This window comes from Echiichthys vipera, assembly GCF_963691815.1.
Source record: "Echiichthys vipera genome assembly, chromosome: 10".
NCBI lineage: Eukaryota > Metazoa > Chordata > Actinopteri > Perciformes > Trachinidae > Echiichthys > Echiichthys vipera.
The window spans coordinates 1103043-1122543 of record NC_139835.1 but is presented as its reverse complement, the minus strand read 5'-3'; the positions used below and the strand labels follow the sequence as shown (position 1 = coordinate 1122543).

General features: G+C 43.0%; 1 protein-coding gene across 6 annotated transcripts in view; it reads left to right on the top strand.

The window, feature by feature from the left end:
- The window catches only part of slc37a1 (solute carrier family 37 member 1), a 50266-nt gene that overhangs the window by 19902 nt on the left and 10863 nt on the right, over positions 1-19501 (top strand). For 4 of the 6 annotated variants that reach the window (XM_083921967.1, XM_083921964.1, XM_083921965.1 and 1 more), the window contains exons 4-17: positions 2099-2231; positions 2894-2972; positions 4392-4527; positions 4973-5049; positions 6099-6265; positions 7364-7416; positions 8302-8376; positions 11316-11438; positions 14262-14352; positions 15123-15185; positions 15363-15448; positions 17708-17756; positions 18986-19059; positions 19168-19246. In XM_083921967.1, the coding sequence (XP_083778093.1) occupies positions 2099-2231; positions 2894-2972; positions 4392-4527; positions 4973-5049; positions 6099-6265; positions 7364-7416; positions 8302-8376; positions 11316-11438; positions 14262-14352; positions 15123-15185; positions 15363-15448; positions 17708-17756; positions 18986-19059; positions 19168-19246 (1285 nt within the window). The remainder of the gene's footprint in view (positions 1-2098; positions 2232-2893; positions 2973-4391; positions 4528-4972; positions 5050-6098; positions 6266-7363; positions 7417-8301; positions 8377-11315; positions 11439-14261; positions 14353-15122; positions 15186-15362; positions 15449-17707; positions 17757-18985; positions 19060-19167; positions 19247-19501) is intronic. The other 2 variants (XR_014593388.1, XM_083921968.1) reach the window with 1 other exon arrangement.

The following is a 19501-nucleotide window of genomic DNA, read 5'->3' as shown; positions in this document are numbered from 1 at the left end:
GCTGATTTCCTTCAGTTACTGGACTCCCTCAGCCTACAACAACATGTTGATGTCCCCACACACTCCATGGGACACATACTTGATCTGCTCATTTCAAACTCCGCCCCATCAGCAACCTACAGGTTTATGATCTTGGTGTTTCCAATCATAAGCTCATGTCAATGGAGCTGCACATTCCGTCCCCCATCACCAAACCCAAGCGGCAGATCCACTTCAGGAACCTCAAAAAGATCAATGAGGATGCCTTGGCCCTGGACTTTCAACTACTCTCCTCTGGCCCTACTGACTTCCTCTCTCTTGCGGACTCAGTGGATTCCTACAACAAGACCCTGAGCAGTCTTCTGGATGAACAGAGTACACAGGGAGACAGCTTTCATTTTAATGCGGTCTTAACAAGCTGATAATTGTTAGCTTAACAAGCACTGTGTTTGTGTAAAACATGCCGGTGGAAATGCCGCTGTTTATGCTGAAATTTGATGCATGTTTATGCTTGTTGAACAAGTGGAACTTATTGCCTCTGCCAAGGAGGTAATGTTCGTTGATTTTCAACTCATGAAGGTTTTAATGCACTTACAATAACGCATGTCGTTGTCTCCACCTGGGTCACTTCTCTCCTCTCTGCAGCGGAAGGGTACTTGTGTGTGTGTGTGTGGAGCAGCGGCACTGTGGAAAAAAAACTGCAGCCATCGGCCACTATCGGAGCCAAGTTCTGCCAATTCGATAGTTTGGAAAACGTGCGGATTAATCGGCCAGAGCGATTATTCAGTCCACCTCTAATCCGGGTGACCAATGACCTTCTAATGGAAGCAGATACTGGTTCCCCATCTCTATTAATCCTCCTGGAGCTAACAGCTGCCTTTGATACACTCAACCACAATATCCTCCATCACAGCCTGTAGTACACCATTGGACTCTCAGAAAATGCACACAAGTGGTCCACCTCATATCTGACCGACAGAACGAGCACGTCGTCCTGGGCAAAGCAAAATCATATACCGACAACATCACCTGCAGTGTCCCTCTTCACACTCTATCTGCTCCCCCTGGGCAAAGTAATTTGCAGGCATGGAATATCCTTCCATTGTTATGCTGATGACACGAAAGCTTTACATAAGGACAATCCCCACTTCTTCTGCTTCCCTGCCAACATCCACGCTGATCACCTGCCTGGAGGTGATAGGGGCATGGATGAAGCTAAACTTTCTTCAGCTGAACAGTTCCAAAACAGAAGCCATCCTAGTCGGCACTCCACATCAGCTACGCTCATCCACCATCACCAGTATCATCTGCTCCAGCCAAAACATCCCCCTTTCCATATCCGTCACTAACCTTGGTGTAAAAATGGATCCTCAACTCTCTTTTGACACCCACATCAAACACATCTGTAAGAAATCCTTCTACCACCTCAGGAACATTTCCATACTCCGTCCATCACTCACCCTGGCAGATGCAAAGAATCTTGCCTATGCCTTTGTCTCCTCCAGGCTCGATTACTGTAATGCGCTACTCATCAGGATCTCTGGCAAGAGCATTCAGAGACTGCAATACATCCAGAACAGTGTTGCCAGGATCCTGATGAGGGTACGCAAACACAACCACATCACCCCCATCCTGAAATCTCTCCACTTGCTCTCTGTCCCACTCAGAATAGAGTAAAAGGTCTCCCTCACCCACCAGTGCATTCGCAGACATGCCCCCCTATACCTGAAGGAACTCCTCACCCCCCAGACCTCCACACGCTCCCTCCGCTCTGGTACCTCAAACACCCTCCAAGTCCCAAGAACCAAGCTCTGCACCATGGGTGATCGGGCCTTTTCCTCGGCTGCTCCAAGGTTATGGAACGCCCTCCCTGACCACCTGAGGTCCTTCAGACTACAGATGCTTTTAAATGAGACCTAAAAACCTTCCTGTTCACCAAAGCATTTTGCTAAATGTCTTTTTAGATGTTCTCCTTTTAACTTATTACTTATTTTTCATTCTACCTTTTATTTTAATGTTGTTTCTATTCTGCTCGGTAGCACTTTGAGATTGTTGAATGTACAATACAAATAAAATGTAGTATTATTATAATGATGCACTCTTTGTTTTGTATTAACAGAGCGAGCTCCATAAGAACTGCTCATCAGTCAGTGAGCTAGCCACCATGAGCAGCAGCAGCAGCAGCAGCAGCAGCCAGCCGCCCTCCCTGCCATCTATCCACACAGACATGGACTGTAGCTGGAAGCCTTTTGGTTTGTATCTGTTTGCCCCCCTTCAATGAGTGACAGAGGTTTGGGTATACTGGATGCTTTGAAGTCATTATGTTGTTATTGAGTCTGACACTTTTTATTGTCTCACAAAATCCGCCCAGTTCTTGTTCCATGTGCCGATGTCCTGGTTTTATGTCCGTGCGGATAGCATCTATGCTAGCTTGCCGGGCATCCATGGGAGCATGCACGTTAGCTTCACCTGTATGAACGTCTCCTGTCGCCATATCCTCGTTTTCCTCACTATTTGGATTCATTCTTGTCTTAGCGTTTCTTAGTTGGTATTTCCCCGTAAGAAATCACAGATATAATCGTATTAATTACTCTAAAACAGGGGAAATGTTGGACCATTCTGTCAGCTCTCGAACTACACCACCGACCAGATCGCCGCCATACCCGGAAGTCCTTGATCGTGATTTTAATGTGAAAAAATCATGATATGATATTTTTGCCATATCGCCCAGCCCTATATGAATAACACAGTTGCTTACATAATAATACAAATATAATGTGCGGAGCATGCAGGAGTGCACTGCTGCTTCTCTTGCTTGTTTTCTGCAGCTTTGCTCAGAGGAGAACCTGGAACCATAAAGACCTATAAACACAGCTGTAGATGAACTAAACCTGAACTCTTGTTTATACCCTAGATAAAAGAAACTACAAACAACTGCTGGGAGCCATGGACTACTCCTTCCTCTGTGCCTACGCAGTGGGGATGTACCTCAGGTAAGATGGCAAGAAGGGGAGGGTACTTTTATTCAAAGCAGAGTTGAACAGGGAAATAAATACTATAAGCTGCAATACATACAGATAATTCATTATGTCAGCTGTGGTGGTGGTGAAAATCACTGAAACCTGTCAACAAATACACATATTAATAGGGAAAGGCATTCAACCCCTTGTAAAGCCAAACCCAGGCCTTATACACCCCCTTTACACCTGACACTAAGATGCAATCTATATTTGGAAACATGATTGAATGAAGGTAATTGTAAATGCATGCAGAAGGCATTGGGATCACGTGTGTGGGATCAGCTGGACCATATTTGGAGGTGGTCAGGCTCACATTGTGATCAGATCTAAGCCATGTGTAAATGCAACCCATACAACGTGGCTCCACTTCTCCCCGTTAGTTTAAAGCAAGCCCAGCAAAAACTAAAGTCTTCCCTCACCCAAAAGGGATGGATAGTTCACATGTTAATGCCAGGCCTTTGATGTCAGCTGTTCGCTCCTGATCTCATCTCAAACATGGACGTAAAAATCAACACTGCTCTCCAAACACCATTCAGAGTAAAGCAAAATATATCACAATGTAAAGAAACCTATCTGGACCATTGAGAAGAAACAACTGAAAGCCAAAGTAGATTGGACTGTTCTCTTGCCCTTCACAGAGATTCTGAATGATCCGAATATCTGTGTACTGTCAGAGATAGAAAGCAGAGACAGATCCTAACCAAGTACAGGCTCAGTGACCACAGATTGGCTATAGAAACAGGAAGACACACAAAAAAACATGGCAGCCAAAAGAAAACAGAACATGTCGTCACTGTTGGTCAGGTGAGGTTGAGACAGAGGCACTTTATCCTACAATATACAAAATGGAACTACATAAAAAATGTTCTCCCTGTTCTGCTCTGTTCTCCCAGTTCAAAGAGCTGAATGATCTCTTTAAACTAAAATGTAATTAATCTGCCATGTTAATGACTCTGCTGACAGCGGTTGGTCTATCAGCCCAGAACATGTGTGTGTATGGATTTAAGAGGGAAACATATAGTGGATCAACTGGAAGTATAGCAGTGAATGTGTTTCAAAAAAGTTTACAAAAGAGCAAAAAATAAAAATAGTCAACACACATAGTGACTGTGAACGCGACAAGATGGAGGCTCTGAAAGAACAGGCTCACCTGCAGTTACATCTTACTGCCAAAGAGGATGCTAGAAACAACGTATCTCAATTCTTATGGAGTACAGCTTTAAGTTGCTCTCTGTGAACGTCTGTGAAAGGATTTTCCAGCTACCTAAAGACTAACATCAGAAGTGAAACATAATCTCCTCTGAAAGTTATGAAGCAAAGCTTGTATGTAGGGAGACCTTATTGATGTGGAAGTTGTGGTTAATATGATATCACCACTGTGTACTTATGCAGCGGCATCATTGGGGAGCGCCTGTCCATTCGACTGTACCTAACAGTGGGCATGGTGACCAGTGGCCTGTTCACCTGCCTGTTTGGATTGGGTTATGTCTACAACATCCACAACCTCGGCTTCTATATATTTGTCCAGGTGAGACATATCATAATGCATTAGGACACCATGACACTTGTGACCCGCAGGACTAATGTGTCAACAGACATAGCACTGTCATGAAAATAGAGCCTGCTGGCGATGACAGCATAAACATACAACACCAACACACAGGCTCATTTAACAGAAGAGAAATTCTCCTCAGCTGTCTGCTTGGGGCACAGCTTGGCTAAATACTGTCTCACTGCTGAAGCTGTCAGGCAAAAATATCCCTGGGATGTTTTCCCCACAGAAGAACATGAATGTATAACTTATTCCACCTCTCCAAATACAGTCAGCATCACAGATGGATGTTCACACACCTAATCACAGGTGTATGTACCCATGCATGCTGTGTTTCTAATATCGATCATCATCTGCAATACTCAGATGATACCTCACTGTAAAATTAATACTGTCCTCATTCATCCTCCTGTGACTTCAGGTGGCCAATGGCTTGGTCCAAACTACTGGATGGCCCAGTGTAGTGACCTGCATTGGCAACTGGTTTGGAAAAGGAAGGTAAGGTTAACTCATTACTTGACTGACTTTAGCAGAGGAATATATGAAACATGAATTTCAATGTGGCTTCTGGTTCAAAGCACATTTCATAGACAGTATGAGGTTTTGGATGATTTACGGGACATCAGGGAGGCTTATTATTATCAGGGTTCCTACGCAGTATGGAACTGAATTTGAGTAATTTCCAGGTCTGGTTAAGTATGGAAAACTGTTTGTGGTGCGGGTGTGGGTCAGAGGTAGAGTGGGTCGTCTTCCATTCTAGAGATTGGTGGTTCGAGGCTGGAAACATTCATACCGGAAAAACAACAATGGCGAACCGAGGCCGGACAGATTCCTTCGTGTGGACTGACAGCGAAGTTGAGTTACTTCTCACTGTCACTCATGAATTTAAAATCAGCAAAATTCTGGAAAATGTGGTAGTTGTTGTATGAGACATAAACAAAGTGCTGATAACTACACACACTTTCAAAGATCCCCGTGTTTGTGTGGATGGCCCCTTAATATTGACTGAAAAATCCTCAGAAGTCTGGAAAACTCTGGAATTTTGAAACGGAAAATGTGTAGGAACCGTGTATTATGGTCTTTTTTTCAAATGCAGAGCAACCTGTAGCTCACCTGGTAGATCGTGCATCCAATGTAGGCTCAGCCGAGGGTCCAATCCAACCTGTGGCACAAATACAGGCACAGAAGGCCATAAAAAAAAATCTTAAAGAAAAAGTACCTACAAATGTCACAAACTAACTAATCAACATCAAGGGACAGTTCAATTACCAATGTTTCTTCATAATATACAAAAGACGTGGTGCATTGGGCTTTTCCTGCACACACTTTTCTTAGAAGTGTGCAGTGTTGGAGAAATGTGACAAGTTTTGATTTGTTATTTCCACTGACCATTTCAACTAATGAAGCAGCTGGATTTAAATTCAAAAGCATGAAACTTTTTAGCGGACCTAAATGACTAGCACACAGGAAGATATATGGTGGAAGTTGAGAGAGAACATGCTGCTTCTGACAGTCCCTAAACCCTTATGTGTCTGTCTTGCTTCCAGGCGTGGGCTCATCATGGGGCTGTGGAACTCTCACACCTCAGTGGGAAACATACTGGGCTCTCTGATCGCTGGCTACTGGGTCTCCTCCAACTGGGGCCTGTCCTTCATCGTACCAGGGCTCATCATCGCATTCATGGGCATCATCTGCTTCCTCTTCCTCATTGAGCGTGGGTGTTGTTAATATTTTGCTCATTTGATTGATTTGTTTCTTATTGTGTATGAAGGATTTAGTTTCTGGGGCAGTTAATGCACTTTCTCAAAGTGCACACATTAATAGAACAAAGTGAGTTTCGGTCTACAGTCCTAATCAGCACTAGTTATTTGTACATAAGATCATTTTTTGGGGCTTTTATTGCCTGAATGATGGACAGGTAATGGTGGAGAGAGTGCAGGGATGACCCCACAGCAAAGGGCTGTGGGTCGGATTCAAATCCGGGCTGCTGCCAAGGACTTAGAGGATCAGAGGTAGCCCCGAAAGAATATGTTTTCATGAAATGCGAAAGAACTGTGACTAACTGTGAGAGTAGTTGGCCAAGACAGGTTGTTCACTGAAGAACACAAGCAGTTCTTAGCAGGACTTCACAGCTTTACATTTAAGGAGCATCATTAAAGGTTGAATGTGTAGAATGAGCAGAACACCGCCATCTAGTGTCTCAAGATCGTAGTCACAACAACAAATCAGTGCTCAGCCTGCTCCATGTTAGTGATGAATCATACAGGGAAACCACTAATTTGGACTAATCAATTAATTTGACAACAGTATTTAACGTTAGCCAGTCTTCAACTAGAAGTCTTTCTTTGAGTGCTGTGCTCTCAAAGCTCGCTCTCAACTCATGATTCTTGTTTCTGTTGCCTGATCGGCGTGAGCAGAGCAGCAGCTTACACAGCAGTGACAGTGAGGCTGAAGGCAGATGGAGAGACGGAGACACTGAGGTTTGCACAAAGACAGCTGTCAGGCAGCGTTGTGCTGACAATGAATATAGAGAAGGGTAAACTGAATTGAACCACCTAGCTGCACCCAACAACAGACAACCCTGGCAACCTGCAATGCCGGCCGCTATTGGCTGCTACAATGGAAACAAACCTGTCAAAACGTGTTTAAAATATTAATTCAGACTAAATTAATTTTTTTTATGGAAAAGCAATACTTTCATCCTGTACCCCTCAAAACGCCCCGTGGGTTGATTATTTTTTTTAAATATAGCTTGTAATAAAGACTCTACAGATTTAACCATTAACTTTATGGTATCTTTTTCCCTCTCCAGATCCAAATGACCTGAAAAGCATGTATGCTCAAAATTCCTCTCCAGGCAAACATGTGAGTACAGAGATTTTCCTCTTCCTTTTTTGAAGTAAATGAAAACACAATCACCTTCTTTCTTTGTAGTTAGATGATTCATGCTTGTAAGTGCTTGTGCCACAGTGTCTCAATTCAGGATTTACACCGATTGCTCGATTTATTATTATGCAGATGGATGACAAAATGAGAAGAAAACCTGTGTGTGTGTGTGTGTGTGTGTGTGTGTGTGTGTGTGTGTGTGTGTGTGTGTGTGTGTGTGTGTGTGTGTGTGTGTGTGTGTGTGTGTGTGTGTGTGTGTGTGTGTGTGTGTGTGTGTGTGTGTGTGTGTGTGTGTGTGTGTGTGTGTGTGTGTGTGTGTGTGTGTGTGTGTGTGTGTGTGTGTGTGTGTGTGTGTGTGTGTGTGTGTGTGTGTGTGTGTGTGTGTGTGTGTGTGTGTGTGTGTGTGTGTGTGTGCGCGTGTGTGTGTGTGTGTGTGCGTGTGCGTGTGCGTGTGCGTGAGATTTATTGTCTAGGGCTACATATGGACATTAACTTTCTGCTAAATTTGATGCACTCATCTTTTTATTTGATACAACTAATATCTTAGCACACTGTCCTTTTTTATAAACTAAATAAACAAAAAATAATGAGCTAATGCCAACAGTCACCATCGGTACAGTCTGCAAGTGTGTCTCTCAAGCAGCAAGTTCAAAGGTGGGTGTGGTCCGAGCTAGGGCGCCGGAAGGTGTGTTCTCTAGGTGTTTTAGAGATGTATACTGTATGTTCAGTAGAAACCAGTGGGTTAGGGGCATAGTAGGGAAGCCAGGTTAGCTGTAGCAGTACTGAGAGACGAACTATCTAACACACTCTGGATTACCTGGAACATGTATGAATAATGATGTGTTTGATTCTCTTGCCAAGCAGGTTCCAACCAAGGATTGGAATGGTGTAAGTGGACACACTGAGGTGTATCTACAATACAAGGACAAAAAAAAACAGGTGTGTGTCACTGTGTGTATGTTAGTGCATCATGTATTGTATACATTATGAGACAATGGGCCCCTAGGCACAGACGTGTAAAAGACCCCAGGTGAGCACTGACAGAGTGGTTACACTGACTTGCATCCAACAGCACCATAACAAAATTCACCTGTACATCAACAGGATATCTAGCGCACACACGCACACACGTGCACACGCACAGCTAGGGTAGCTGTTGCTCAGAGGAAGAGCAGACTGTCATTTGAGAGATTGGCAGTCAGTGTTTCAGTTTTTCAGGAGGACTTTTGGGGCTCTGTTATTGACATGAATGACTAGGCCCTTGGACTATGCAACAAATGTTTACTAAGGGAATAAGTCAAGAAAACATTTTCTCATTTACTTCTATACAATCTGACTTATTTTTGTGGCCAGTGGAGTGGCCCTCTGCTGGACATTAGATAAAATGCAGCTTTAAGACACTTACCATTGGCTTCACATTTCAGACCGAGAAGTTACGTAAAAAAATCACTTGAACACTAAATACACAGTAAATGTCACATCTGGGCTTCAGTCAAAGATGTTCGTCGTCGCCAGGCGTGTTGTTAGACATGGCTATTCGGGGCTATAGGCGTGGATCTCTTGGGAATAGCCCTGGACCTCTGTCTAATAAAAAAATAAACAAACATAATGATGATGAAAACAGCCCAGTACAGTAGACTTTTATTTGGTTGCATTAGAAGCAGCCACAGATGCAACATTGTAGCAGTGAAAAATTCTGACGTGTCCACACTGACAAGTGATAACTTTAAAATCAAACTAAAAGCAGACTGACTTGATAACTTCAGAATCAAACTTAAAGCAGACTGACTTGATAACTTCAAAATCAAACTTAAAGCAGACTGACTTGATAACTTCAGAATCAAACTTAAAGCAGACTGACTTGATAACTTCAGAATCAAACTTAAAGCAAACTGACTTGATAACTTCAGAATCAAACTTAAAGCAGACTGACCTGATAACTTCAGAATCAAACTTAAAGCAGACTGACTTGCCGGTGTTTGGGTTTAACAGTTAACTGGAGACTTTCAGCTGAGTGTCTCTGTGGTTCCCGTGGTGTCTGCAGTTGAGGAAAACAGGATTATGTTTTTAAGAGAGATACTCATAAACTGTATAAAAAGGAGATTCTCTGAGATATGTTTTACAACACCAGGGGGACAGGTTCGTGGCTGGTGGAGCACCGAGTTAATCCCACAACTGCATGACCGACAACGGCATGACCGACTCTCCTAAAAAAAGTTTTTTTTTTAAAGTGGTGAATAAAATTCTACGCACACGTGTTTACACAAGCAGGTATCAAAGACAAAGGTTCGGGGACAGGTTCGTGGCTGGTGGAGGACCGAGTTAATCCCACAACGGCATGACCGACAACGGCATGACCGACTCTCCTAAAAAAAGTTTTTTTTTTAAAGTGGTGAATAAAATTCTACGAACACGTGTTTACACAAGCAGGTGTCAAAGACAAATAGATTAATTAAAATAATTAATTAGAGATTGAAATTATTAGGAAGAGCAACTCCCTCTCTTCCTGTTACCGTAACAACAAGCAACGTACAAAACGCTACTGACACATTTCCTCAAACAAAGCTATAAAGACTGATCAGGGAGGTGACATTATGTTTAACATTGTAATGAAACACTAAACATAGAGGCATTCACCAGGAAAGCTACCAATTCTCTCCGCGGACACTTTCAGCTAAAAGTGGCCTGTCAATGGGTTAAACTCAAACACCGGTCAGGAACAGTGATGTCCAACGGACGTCTTCTAGTCTGCACAGTTTCAGGAGACCTGCAGTGGATTCAGCCCTGTCCACTTGACATCGGGTCGTTGCATGTCAGTGTTTCTGAGGCTGTAGGCTGTTCTCATGTCTCATTCTGGCTGCTGGGGTCTGTTCTGACCTTTCTTAACTGAAACTTTAACCTACTCAGTACCGACAGGAGTCACACATGACCGTTGGTCTTTCCTTTCCTTTTCAAACTAAGTCACACAATTGCATGTTCTTCAGCCCAATTTCAAAAGTTTCTTGGGGGAGAAACCCCCATCTGAAAACGACTCTGGGCTACAGCCCCAATTGTTTTCACTGGCTAGTGACGCTCCTGGTCATCGCACTGACAATGATCTATCATACATGGGGAGGAGAACAACCGAGTATCTGCCCAACACTGTAGCAACTTGCATTTTAACATGTCACTGTAATCCATTCAGGTTTACTACTATCACAAAGATAGTGTTCAAAACAGGAAGGTCAGTTCCTTCAGTGCTTCAGGTGCTTCGTGGTTCATGTTAGTCTGTCAGATTCTGTGGGATGCTGGATGAATACTGAAAACGCATTTTTAGGCTGAATCCAAATGTCTTTGAGGCACATCAGTAATACATTATTGTGGACTATCTTTAGGCTGCAGAAAGAGCACTTTCTTCCCATGTATATATTCATATATATACATATTAATATATAATATTCCCATGGAATATTTTTTTGTTTTGTTGCAGACTGTGAGTTTTGAAGTGTGGTGAAGTCAGGACATTCAGATTCAGCCTCAGGGTTTACCAATTGTGATTGTTCTTACTAAAGCATTCTTTTTTTCACAGAATATTGGTGCTTGTAAATTGTTTCTTGAATATTTTATCAAAAGGCTTCTTTGATTACTTTTCAAGTTATCTCTGTTCCACTCTTTAATTTATTGTCGCACAATGAGTTCAAGGCCACCATTCACATGATCTAAGTTTCTGCATGAACTCAGCTGATGGAAATTTCTTATTTAAAAATCACCTATATAAAAAACTGTGAATTAGTGGCTCTTGACTTCAATGTATCATTCATTGAGTAGGTGGACTGGGTTACAGTCACATCTGCAGCTGATCATTGCCTTGCTTGTCCTTCTCTCGTCCTCTCCTTCAGAGTTTTGACACAGAGCTGCTGTTGCCCAGAGACAGTGTTTGTGTCCCCACTCAGCCAGTGGTGGTGGTGAAGAGGGAATCAGAGCCCTCTGCCATCAGCTTCATGGGAGCTCTACGCATACCGGTCAGGACACACACACACACACACACACACACACACACACACACAAAAATACAAATCCATCATCCAAAACACCTTTACTTTTTCTTTGTTCATGGTAACACCAAAGACACTGTTGCCGCTAAACTCATTAAAACAATGTCCTGTGTTACAACTTGGTTGCAGGAGTGCTGTCTGCAGCTAAATGTTTCTAAAACTGTAGGCATGTATTTCACTAACACAAATAGAGTATCATCTGACCCCGACATACATGTTAATGGAGAAAGAATACAAATTGTCAGCCAATATAAAAATGTATTTACATTCGATGATTTTCAGCCACTTCAACTATTGCCTGACCAGGTGGTCCCAGGCTGGTCAGAATAAAAAAAAAAAACCCATTGGAAATCTTGTACAAACAAGCACTTAAAGTTGATGAAAAAACCTAGGCACTATCATCACTGTGCAATTAAAAAAACATATTTTTTTAAAATTGGGACAGTCTTCACACATTTGCAGACTTAAAACTGACCTATAAAGTACTGCATAAATTTGCTCCAGATCCTCCGGCAGAGTTCATCAGCCAAAGAAACAGCCTTGAGCATGCACTCAAGGCTCTGTCAGAGGTGAGGGTTATATTCCTCTGCGCAAGAGCACTTTCAGTAAGTCGGCCTGGTCAGTAAGGAGTGCAAATGTGAAGAACTCAGTACCTGAGGAGGTTAAACTGCTCACAACATACAAGACCTTCACACAAAACCTGAAGATGTGGCTCATCAACACTTACAGCTGCCAACACTAAAAGATAAGCCTGTTGTGATGTTTTGATGTTATTTTGTGATGTTGTATTTTTTCTTAATTGTATAGTAAGTGTTTGTATATGTATTTTGTATTATATTGTACATGTATTGTGTGCTTTTTTTCATTTCTTTTTTCTTTCCTTTTCTTCTTTAAATTGTAATTTTTATTGCCTTTTCACATCATGGCCAGGGGACTACAGATGAAAACTAGCCTTCTGGCTTATTCTGGCTTTTCTAACCATGTGTAATCATGTGTTTTATGAAATTGCACTGCCCCCTTTTAAATGAACTAATAATAAAATTAATAATAACTACATACAACATGCTAGGTTGCATAATAACTGGGTTGGCATTTCTGGTACAGCTTTAAACCGGTTCCATTCTTACTTGGCAAATAGATATGTGAGTGTGTCTACATGCAGTTTAAAAACCTGATTTTATTCGGGTTAAGGGCATAGTCCGGTTTCTTCAACGACATGTAAACACTGTACCCTAGGTAAAATCGGAGTTCTCATACCCTGGTTAACAGACCTAGAGAATTCCTTTAGTACCCTGATTATTCGTGCATGTAAACAGCCTTCCCGGGTTACTATCGGGTTTCGCATCCGTGCATGCTCCGTCAGTTCTAACTCCCCCTCCCCACTCCGCAGCAATGGCTATTGTCCCGGTAATAGAATAAACCAGGAAGATTGTATTGTTTGCATTAACAACCATGTATCCTCCTCAGCTCCTCTGCTGTGTGGAATCCCTCAGGGATCCTGTTCTCATTGTACATGCTTCCTCTGGGTCTTTTGTTTAGTCACTTTCAAGGTGCGTCATATGATCAACGATCTATTTTTCTGTCATTCCTCCATGATTGCTAAGCAGCCACCAACGATTGGAATGTCTCTTAATTTCCTCCACTTAAACAGACATTCTTTTACTGAACCAGATAACTTTGTCACTGCAGTTGATCAGCTTATTGGTCAATTTAATTCGTATAATAAATCTACCACTAAGAACTTCGGTATCATCTTTGACCAGTATATGCCTTTGACCATCATATTACCAAGCTCATCCAGTCCTGTTTTCATGTCACAAAAGTCTGATTTATCACTCATCACTCACTCATCTTCAACCGCTTATCCGGGGTCGGGTCGTGGGGGCAGCAGCTTTAGCAGGGGACCCCAAACTTCCCTCTCCCTCCCACATTAACCAGCTCTAACTGGGGAACCTGAGGCGTTCCCAGGCCAGTATGGAGATATAATCTCTCCACCTAGTCCTGGGTCTTCCCCGAGGCCTCCTCCCAGCTGGACGTGCCTGGAACACCTCCCTAGGGAGGCGCCCAGGGAGCATCCTTACTAGATGCCCGAACCACCTCAACTGGCTCCTTTCAACGAAAAGGAGCAGCGGCTGTACTCCGAGTTCCTCACGGATGGCTGAACTTCTCACCCTATCTCTAAGGGAGACTCCAGCCCCCCTCCTGAGAAAACCCATTTCGTCCACTTGTACCCGCAACCTCGTTCTTTCGGTCGTGAAATCTGATTTATTCTATTCTTAAATGCTCCACTATGTTCCCCAGCTAGTGTCTAACTCTCTCAAACAACAGAGTTTCAGACCTATACTTGTGTATGAATAGATTTACTTCTGTTAGAATGTCCAATAGGGTCTAAAATGACTTTTGTAACGTACTCTGATGAATCAAAGTCAACTTTGTTGTCAGTTCTGAACTGAAGAGGCTGTGTGAGGGATGGGTTGGCTCACTCGGGCTAGACAGTGTTATAAATGACCAGGAGGGACGGGATGGAGGCAGGATCTTGAGGTTGGAGGCAGTTGGTCAGAATGCTGTCAGTGGTGCCTCAGTAGAAGGAGCACATGTTGGGTGTCAGGGTAAAGACGCTGCTGGGCTTTCTTGGCCTGTGATTATATGTTATTTGTCCAGGAGAGGTCCTCAGTGATGTACACTACAAAAATGTGTCTCTGTATCAGACTGGGTCCATCATGCCTAAGTCAAGAGGTCAATACAGTCAGGTATCATTCAGTGCCAGAAAATCAATCTTTTTCTCTGCAGGGTGTGATCGAGTTCTCCCTGTGTCTGCTGTTTGCTAAACTGGTCAGCTACACCTTCCTCTTCTGGCTGCCACTCTACATCACCAAAGCAGGTGAGGACCAAACACAAGTACAGCAATGATTGTTCTTCATCTTACCCTGTCTCCACAGTATTCACACTCACAAATCGAAACAAAATAATGTCAAAAAAGATTGTAACTTTAAATCCTTGATGTTCATCCTCATAACTGTGGTGGAAAATAAACTTTGTGCAAATAGATAGTTCGCCTAAGGGAGTCTCCATCTTGTCACAGTTTAACTTCGCCCCATTTCCTCTTACCAAAAAAGGGCATGTATGTGACGTTGGGGGGAGGGAGATACGTCCATCTGGCTGACGTTTACCTCTGACGAGAAGTGAGTGCCAGAGGCTAGTTGTCACTCAAGAGACCACGCCCCTCATTATTCATAAACTTTAACCTCCAAAAAAATAAAAACTAGCCTGTAACAAAAAATATTGTCATGGAGATATGAGCTAAACATACAGACTAGAATATTTTTTTGTACCAGGCCTTAAACGGGTTTAATGATGCTGTGAAAACAGCCTGTTTAACATGGGATCAATGCTCTATGATGAAACCTGCAAACTGCAGTTTTTGGCGCTTCCTTATTGGATCAACCAAGAATTTATAGGACATATTCTGCAGTGTGACATCGAGCTGATACAGTCTCTATAATGCTGATGCTGTCAGCTCTCTGTGGCAGCCTGAGTAATGTCCCATTGTTATTGTTCTGTGGCACAGTGTGTAGGTAGACTAGCCCATTTAGTGCTATTCTGTCAAAAGACTGTGGTAGAAAGAAAAAGAATTGTGTTTGTGTGTCTCAGCTCACCTTGATGCCAAGAAGGCTGGAGATCTCTCCACCCTGTTCGATGTGGGAGGAATAGTGGGTAGGTGCTTTTGTTCACATTTTAGAGAGAGAGAGAGAGTGCGCGAGAGAGAGAGAGCGAGAGAGAGAGAGAGATTCTCACATTCAATAACTTGTTTTGTGCATTATTGTTTGTAGGAAAGATGTATGGTACTTATCTGGCTCATTGCCTCTCCCTTTTGTGTGTGTGCATCCACAGGGGGGATCTTGGCAGGAGTGATCTCTGATAAACTGGGCAAGAGAGCCACCACCTGTGCAGTAATGTTGCTGCTGTCTGCTCCTACTGTAAGTTTCCACTGCCCTGCTCACAGTCACAGTCAAGTGACATCGAACAAGCTAAGCTGTTTTCTCATATGAACTCTGGACAGTGTCTTCCCTTTCACACATGTAGCAAACAACAGCAGATTATATGTCTCAGATGATTTTTAAACTTACTGTAATACTTTTGCTTTAGGCGGGGGGGGTTATGAGAGGTCAGAGAGGACATGGCGAGGATTACACCAGTTTTTAACGGGTCTCTCGTCAGTCGTTCAGTTTGTCTGAGGATTATGGCAGCGCCTCTTACTAACAGCAGTTCCTCACTCTCATTGTGTCTCCTGTTAGATATTTTTGTTGCCGTCTTTGTCTAAATCACCTTCTTCAATCTGGGAGGTTTGTTTTCTTTTGGTTTCATGTCAGCTGCATGATAGAAACGCCATCAACATAGGCTCTGCATTCTGTGGCTAGCTATAGACTCGTATCTGTAAGTCCGCAGCTGTCTACGGAGCATATGTCTGAGCCTGTCTTCACCACAACCACCTGCGAGGATGTCAGCTGTCACAGACCCACGGAGTAATGCAGACTATGCTAGGCAGATACACAGCTAAATCGCAATTTGCTCTCCAATAAGCTATTTCAATAAAAGGCACATTTGGTTGCATGTTTTATCCCCCCCCATGAGCTGTATTTACTTTATATATTTACCTGTATAACTGATTATATAGTTTATAGTATTGACCAGTCCAAATTATCCTTAGAGGGAAGTCTATACGGCATTTCAGAATATTTGTAAACAACAGGCGTCAAGATCCTTCCTGGTGGTAGAATGTGAGCAGCTTCCACTGACCTGCAGCGATCCAGCTTCTACTGTAAACACTGTTACACAGTAAAAATGAAAATGTGTTGTGTTTGGGGTTGAGCCACCTGATAAACAGCTAAAGTTGTAGGGTTTTATCGATTTCCTTTAGAAAAAACGAAATGTATTCAGGTGAACCTGTGGGTGAGGAGGTTAAATTGAGTGGATGTGGTCAAAAGTACGAGTGGACCAGGGAAGACTGTAAGACTGTGGAGGAGGAGAAGCCATTTCTCACGGGGCAGACTGGGAACCAAACCTCCATCATCGTGTTTGTGGAGACATTTTCTCACAGAGAACAGATCTGTGTCACCAGACGACAGTCTTTAGCTAAATTCCATCAAACTTTCTGTTGAACCTACTAATCTAAATGATGGTGTAATGTTTAGAGTTAATTTAATGGTTTTAAACTAAGGTCTAACTTCTCATCTTTGTAACCAAATATAGTTTTAACGGCCTGATTTATCTTTGTGTTTACAAGAGTCGTCAAAAGGACGCTAACACCGTTGAATTAGCTGTTTGCTCCTCTTGCCGACACTGGGAGCTGCTGGTCGTCCACATTAACATCAATGTTGTCAAAACATCCAGGAACATATATCAGTCCTACACAATAAAATGACATGCTTTAACAGGTCCAAAATATACTGTAAAGTCTTCTTAATTTACATTTTTAATGTAAACCACCACCTGAGCAGTTCAGGCTGAGCTGCGTTCTTACTGCTTTCTCTCATCAAGGTCACTTTTGTATAATAATATGACGCGTAAATGCCGTATACAAATATGAAATTTCACACGTAGATTCTTAGAAGTTTGTAAATAAATTGTACTTCCACTTTGATGCAGATCACTCAGTATTTCAAGCCAGGTACTCTGTTTTCTTGATTGCTTTGCCCTGGTCAAATGACACGTTTATTATTTATGTTTACTAGCGGTGCAATTGGAAATTGCTACAGCTTTTGCCCCCCAAAAGAACGAATATTATTGTTGACGTCATGGTGAATTGTCGTATTCTGTGGCAAGTAGCATGATAGACAGCAGCCAGGTATAGAACAGCCTGATGAAAAGATCAACTTTAAGCCGGAGCTGACGGTCATGTGGCCCTGCACGGCTTCAGCTGGTCTGGTTTGTATGTGGCTCCCCTGCTGTGCACCACTTCAAACTAATATTTGACTGAAGCCAAATGTTTGTCTTTTTTAGCAGTGGAGCTGCAGACAGATAACACAGCTTCTTTTTCTGATATACATGAAGAAGACAAGGCCTATTTGAAACCTGGTTAGCAGTTTCCGATGACTCAACTACAGCTCATTGTTGACACATGCTCCCTTGAGCTGAATGTAAAATTTCTTTAGACATGTGATTTATGTATGGTGACTGAAAATGTGTTTGATTATGACCATGTGTTTTGACCATCATGCTTTGTCTTGGTCCTGCAGCTGTACGGCTTCTCTATGATCAGTGAGTTCGGTTTGGGGCCAACCATCGGTAAGAGCTCACACTCCTCACACTCATGAGAGGCAGTGCTGAATGATTACATGATCACTCATTCATTATTCACTAGCAATGTCCAAATGAAGCTTCACGAAGCATTTTCATTCGTGAAGATGCACTAAATGGAGCTCTCTGTTCAACAAAGGGTTGAAAACACACTGAATCAGCATTCATTGAGCCCTTTTCTTTAAACAAAGATCTCCATCTAGTGGACTCAACAAATACAACTAATGCTTCATGAAGCTTCATTTGAACTTCACTATTATTCAGTGGTAGTTCTGACAGGCAATGGATTGTTGATTATGAAAACTAGCAAACATTTTCTGGTTCCAGCTTCTCAAGTATGAAGAAAAGCAGAGTAATCTTTATGTTATGTCATATAATGAAACATTATATGTAAAACCAACCCGTGACACTGATCAGAGCGATGCAGGGAAAAGCCAAACCTGGTCGGGAGAGGGGCGAAAACATGGCTCCACCAACAAAGGCCTTCAGAGCCGTTCTCTGGTGTTCTTTCAGACGGATGAAACAGCAGCATCCGTGTTGACGCCTGTTTCTTCGATGTGAGCCGCTATTGTTGTCTGAATCACAACAATTGCTTCTCCGCTACGCCACAGCTATAAAACCCCACCCGGCGGTCCTGATTGGCTCGACCATTTATTTTTTTTACCTGCTGTACTATAATTAACAGAATGCACTGACATCAGGGGAAGCATGTCTGCCCACAGGGTTTGCTCCAAGCTTAGGCTACGTGCACACTGCAGGGTTTAATGCACAATTCCCATTTATTGCTCAAATCTGATTCTTTATGGCTAAAACTTCAATTCCCTCTCCCTCCACTGGCCGCCTGCTTCACTCCTCCATGTTTGTTTTGATTCTATTCCTGCCTGTGGCACACTTTTTATTTTCAATCGACTTTATTTGTTTTGTTTCATTTACAAAACAGTGCAGCACATTTGAAAGTAGCCTAATTCTGATTCAAAAATGTCAGATTCAATGGGACTTGTGCTGTTCACACTGTCAAAAGCAAATCAGATATGGGTCACATTTGAGCGGAAAAATCTGATTCAGGTCACTTGGAACTGCAGTGTGTGAACAAAGCCAAAGTAGATTAGTGCTTTAACAAAAATGTTTTCAGTATGAGGGGACATTGAGTTACACAGGAGAACAGTGGAAGTGGGTGGCTGTACAATCTCCTAACTTACCCAGTGTGTGTCTTCCAGGCATGCTGCTGGTGTGTGGAGGCCTCGTCAATGGGCCATACTCTCTCATCACAACTGCAGTGTCAGCTGATTTGGTAGGCATGTTTGACCAATTCCAGTCTCCTAGATTTGCCCATGATTATTAACTCAATCTGCACAGGTCCCCTCTCTTATGCCCTCACTCTTTTGACCATTGACCCTAGGGAACCCACAAGAGCCTCAAAGGCAACGCTAGAGCCTTATCTACTGTTACTGCCATCATCGATGGCACAGGATCTATAGGTCAGTATCACTCATCAACAGACATTTAGGGCGCACTCACACTGTCCTTCCGCACCGCGCCCCGGGCTTTAGGGTACTTGTCCCCCCTCCCTCTCCCCCCGCGCCCCAGGCCCGTTTGTACTCACACTGCCTGGGCCTCGCGCAAATGCTTCTCACTGTCCATACGTCATCACACCGTAACACGTCACGCGCATTGATTGACGTCATCGCGATGCGTCGCTTTGTTTACAAATTTTTCCATAGACCTCGGGAGTT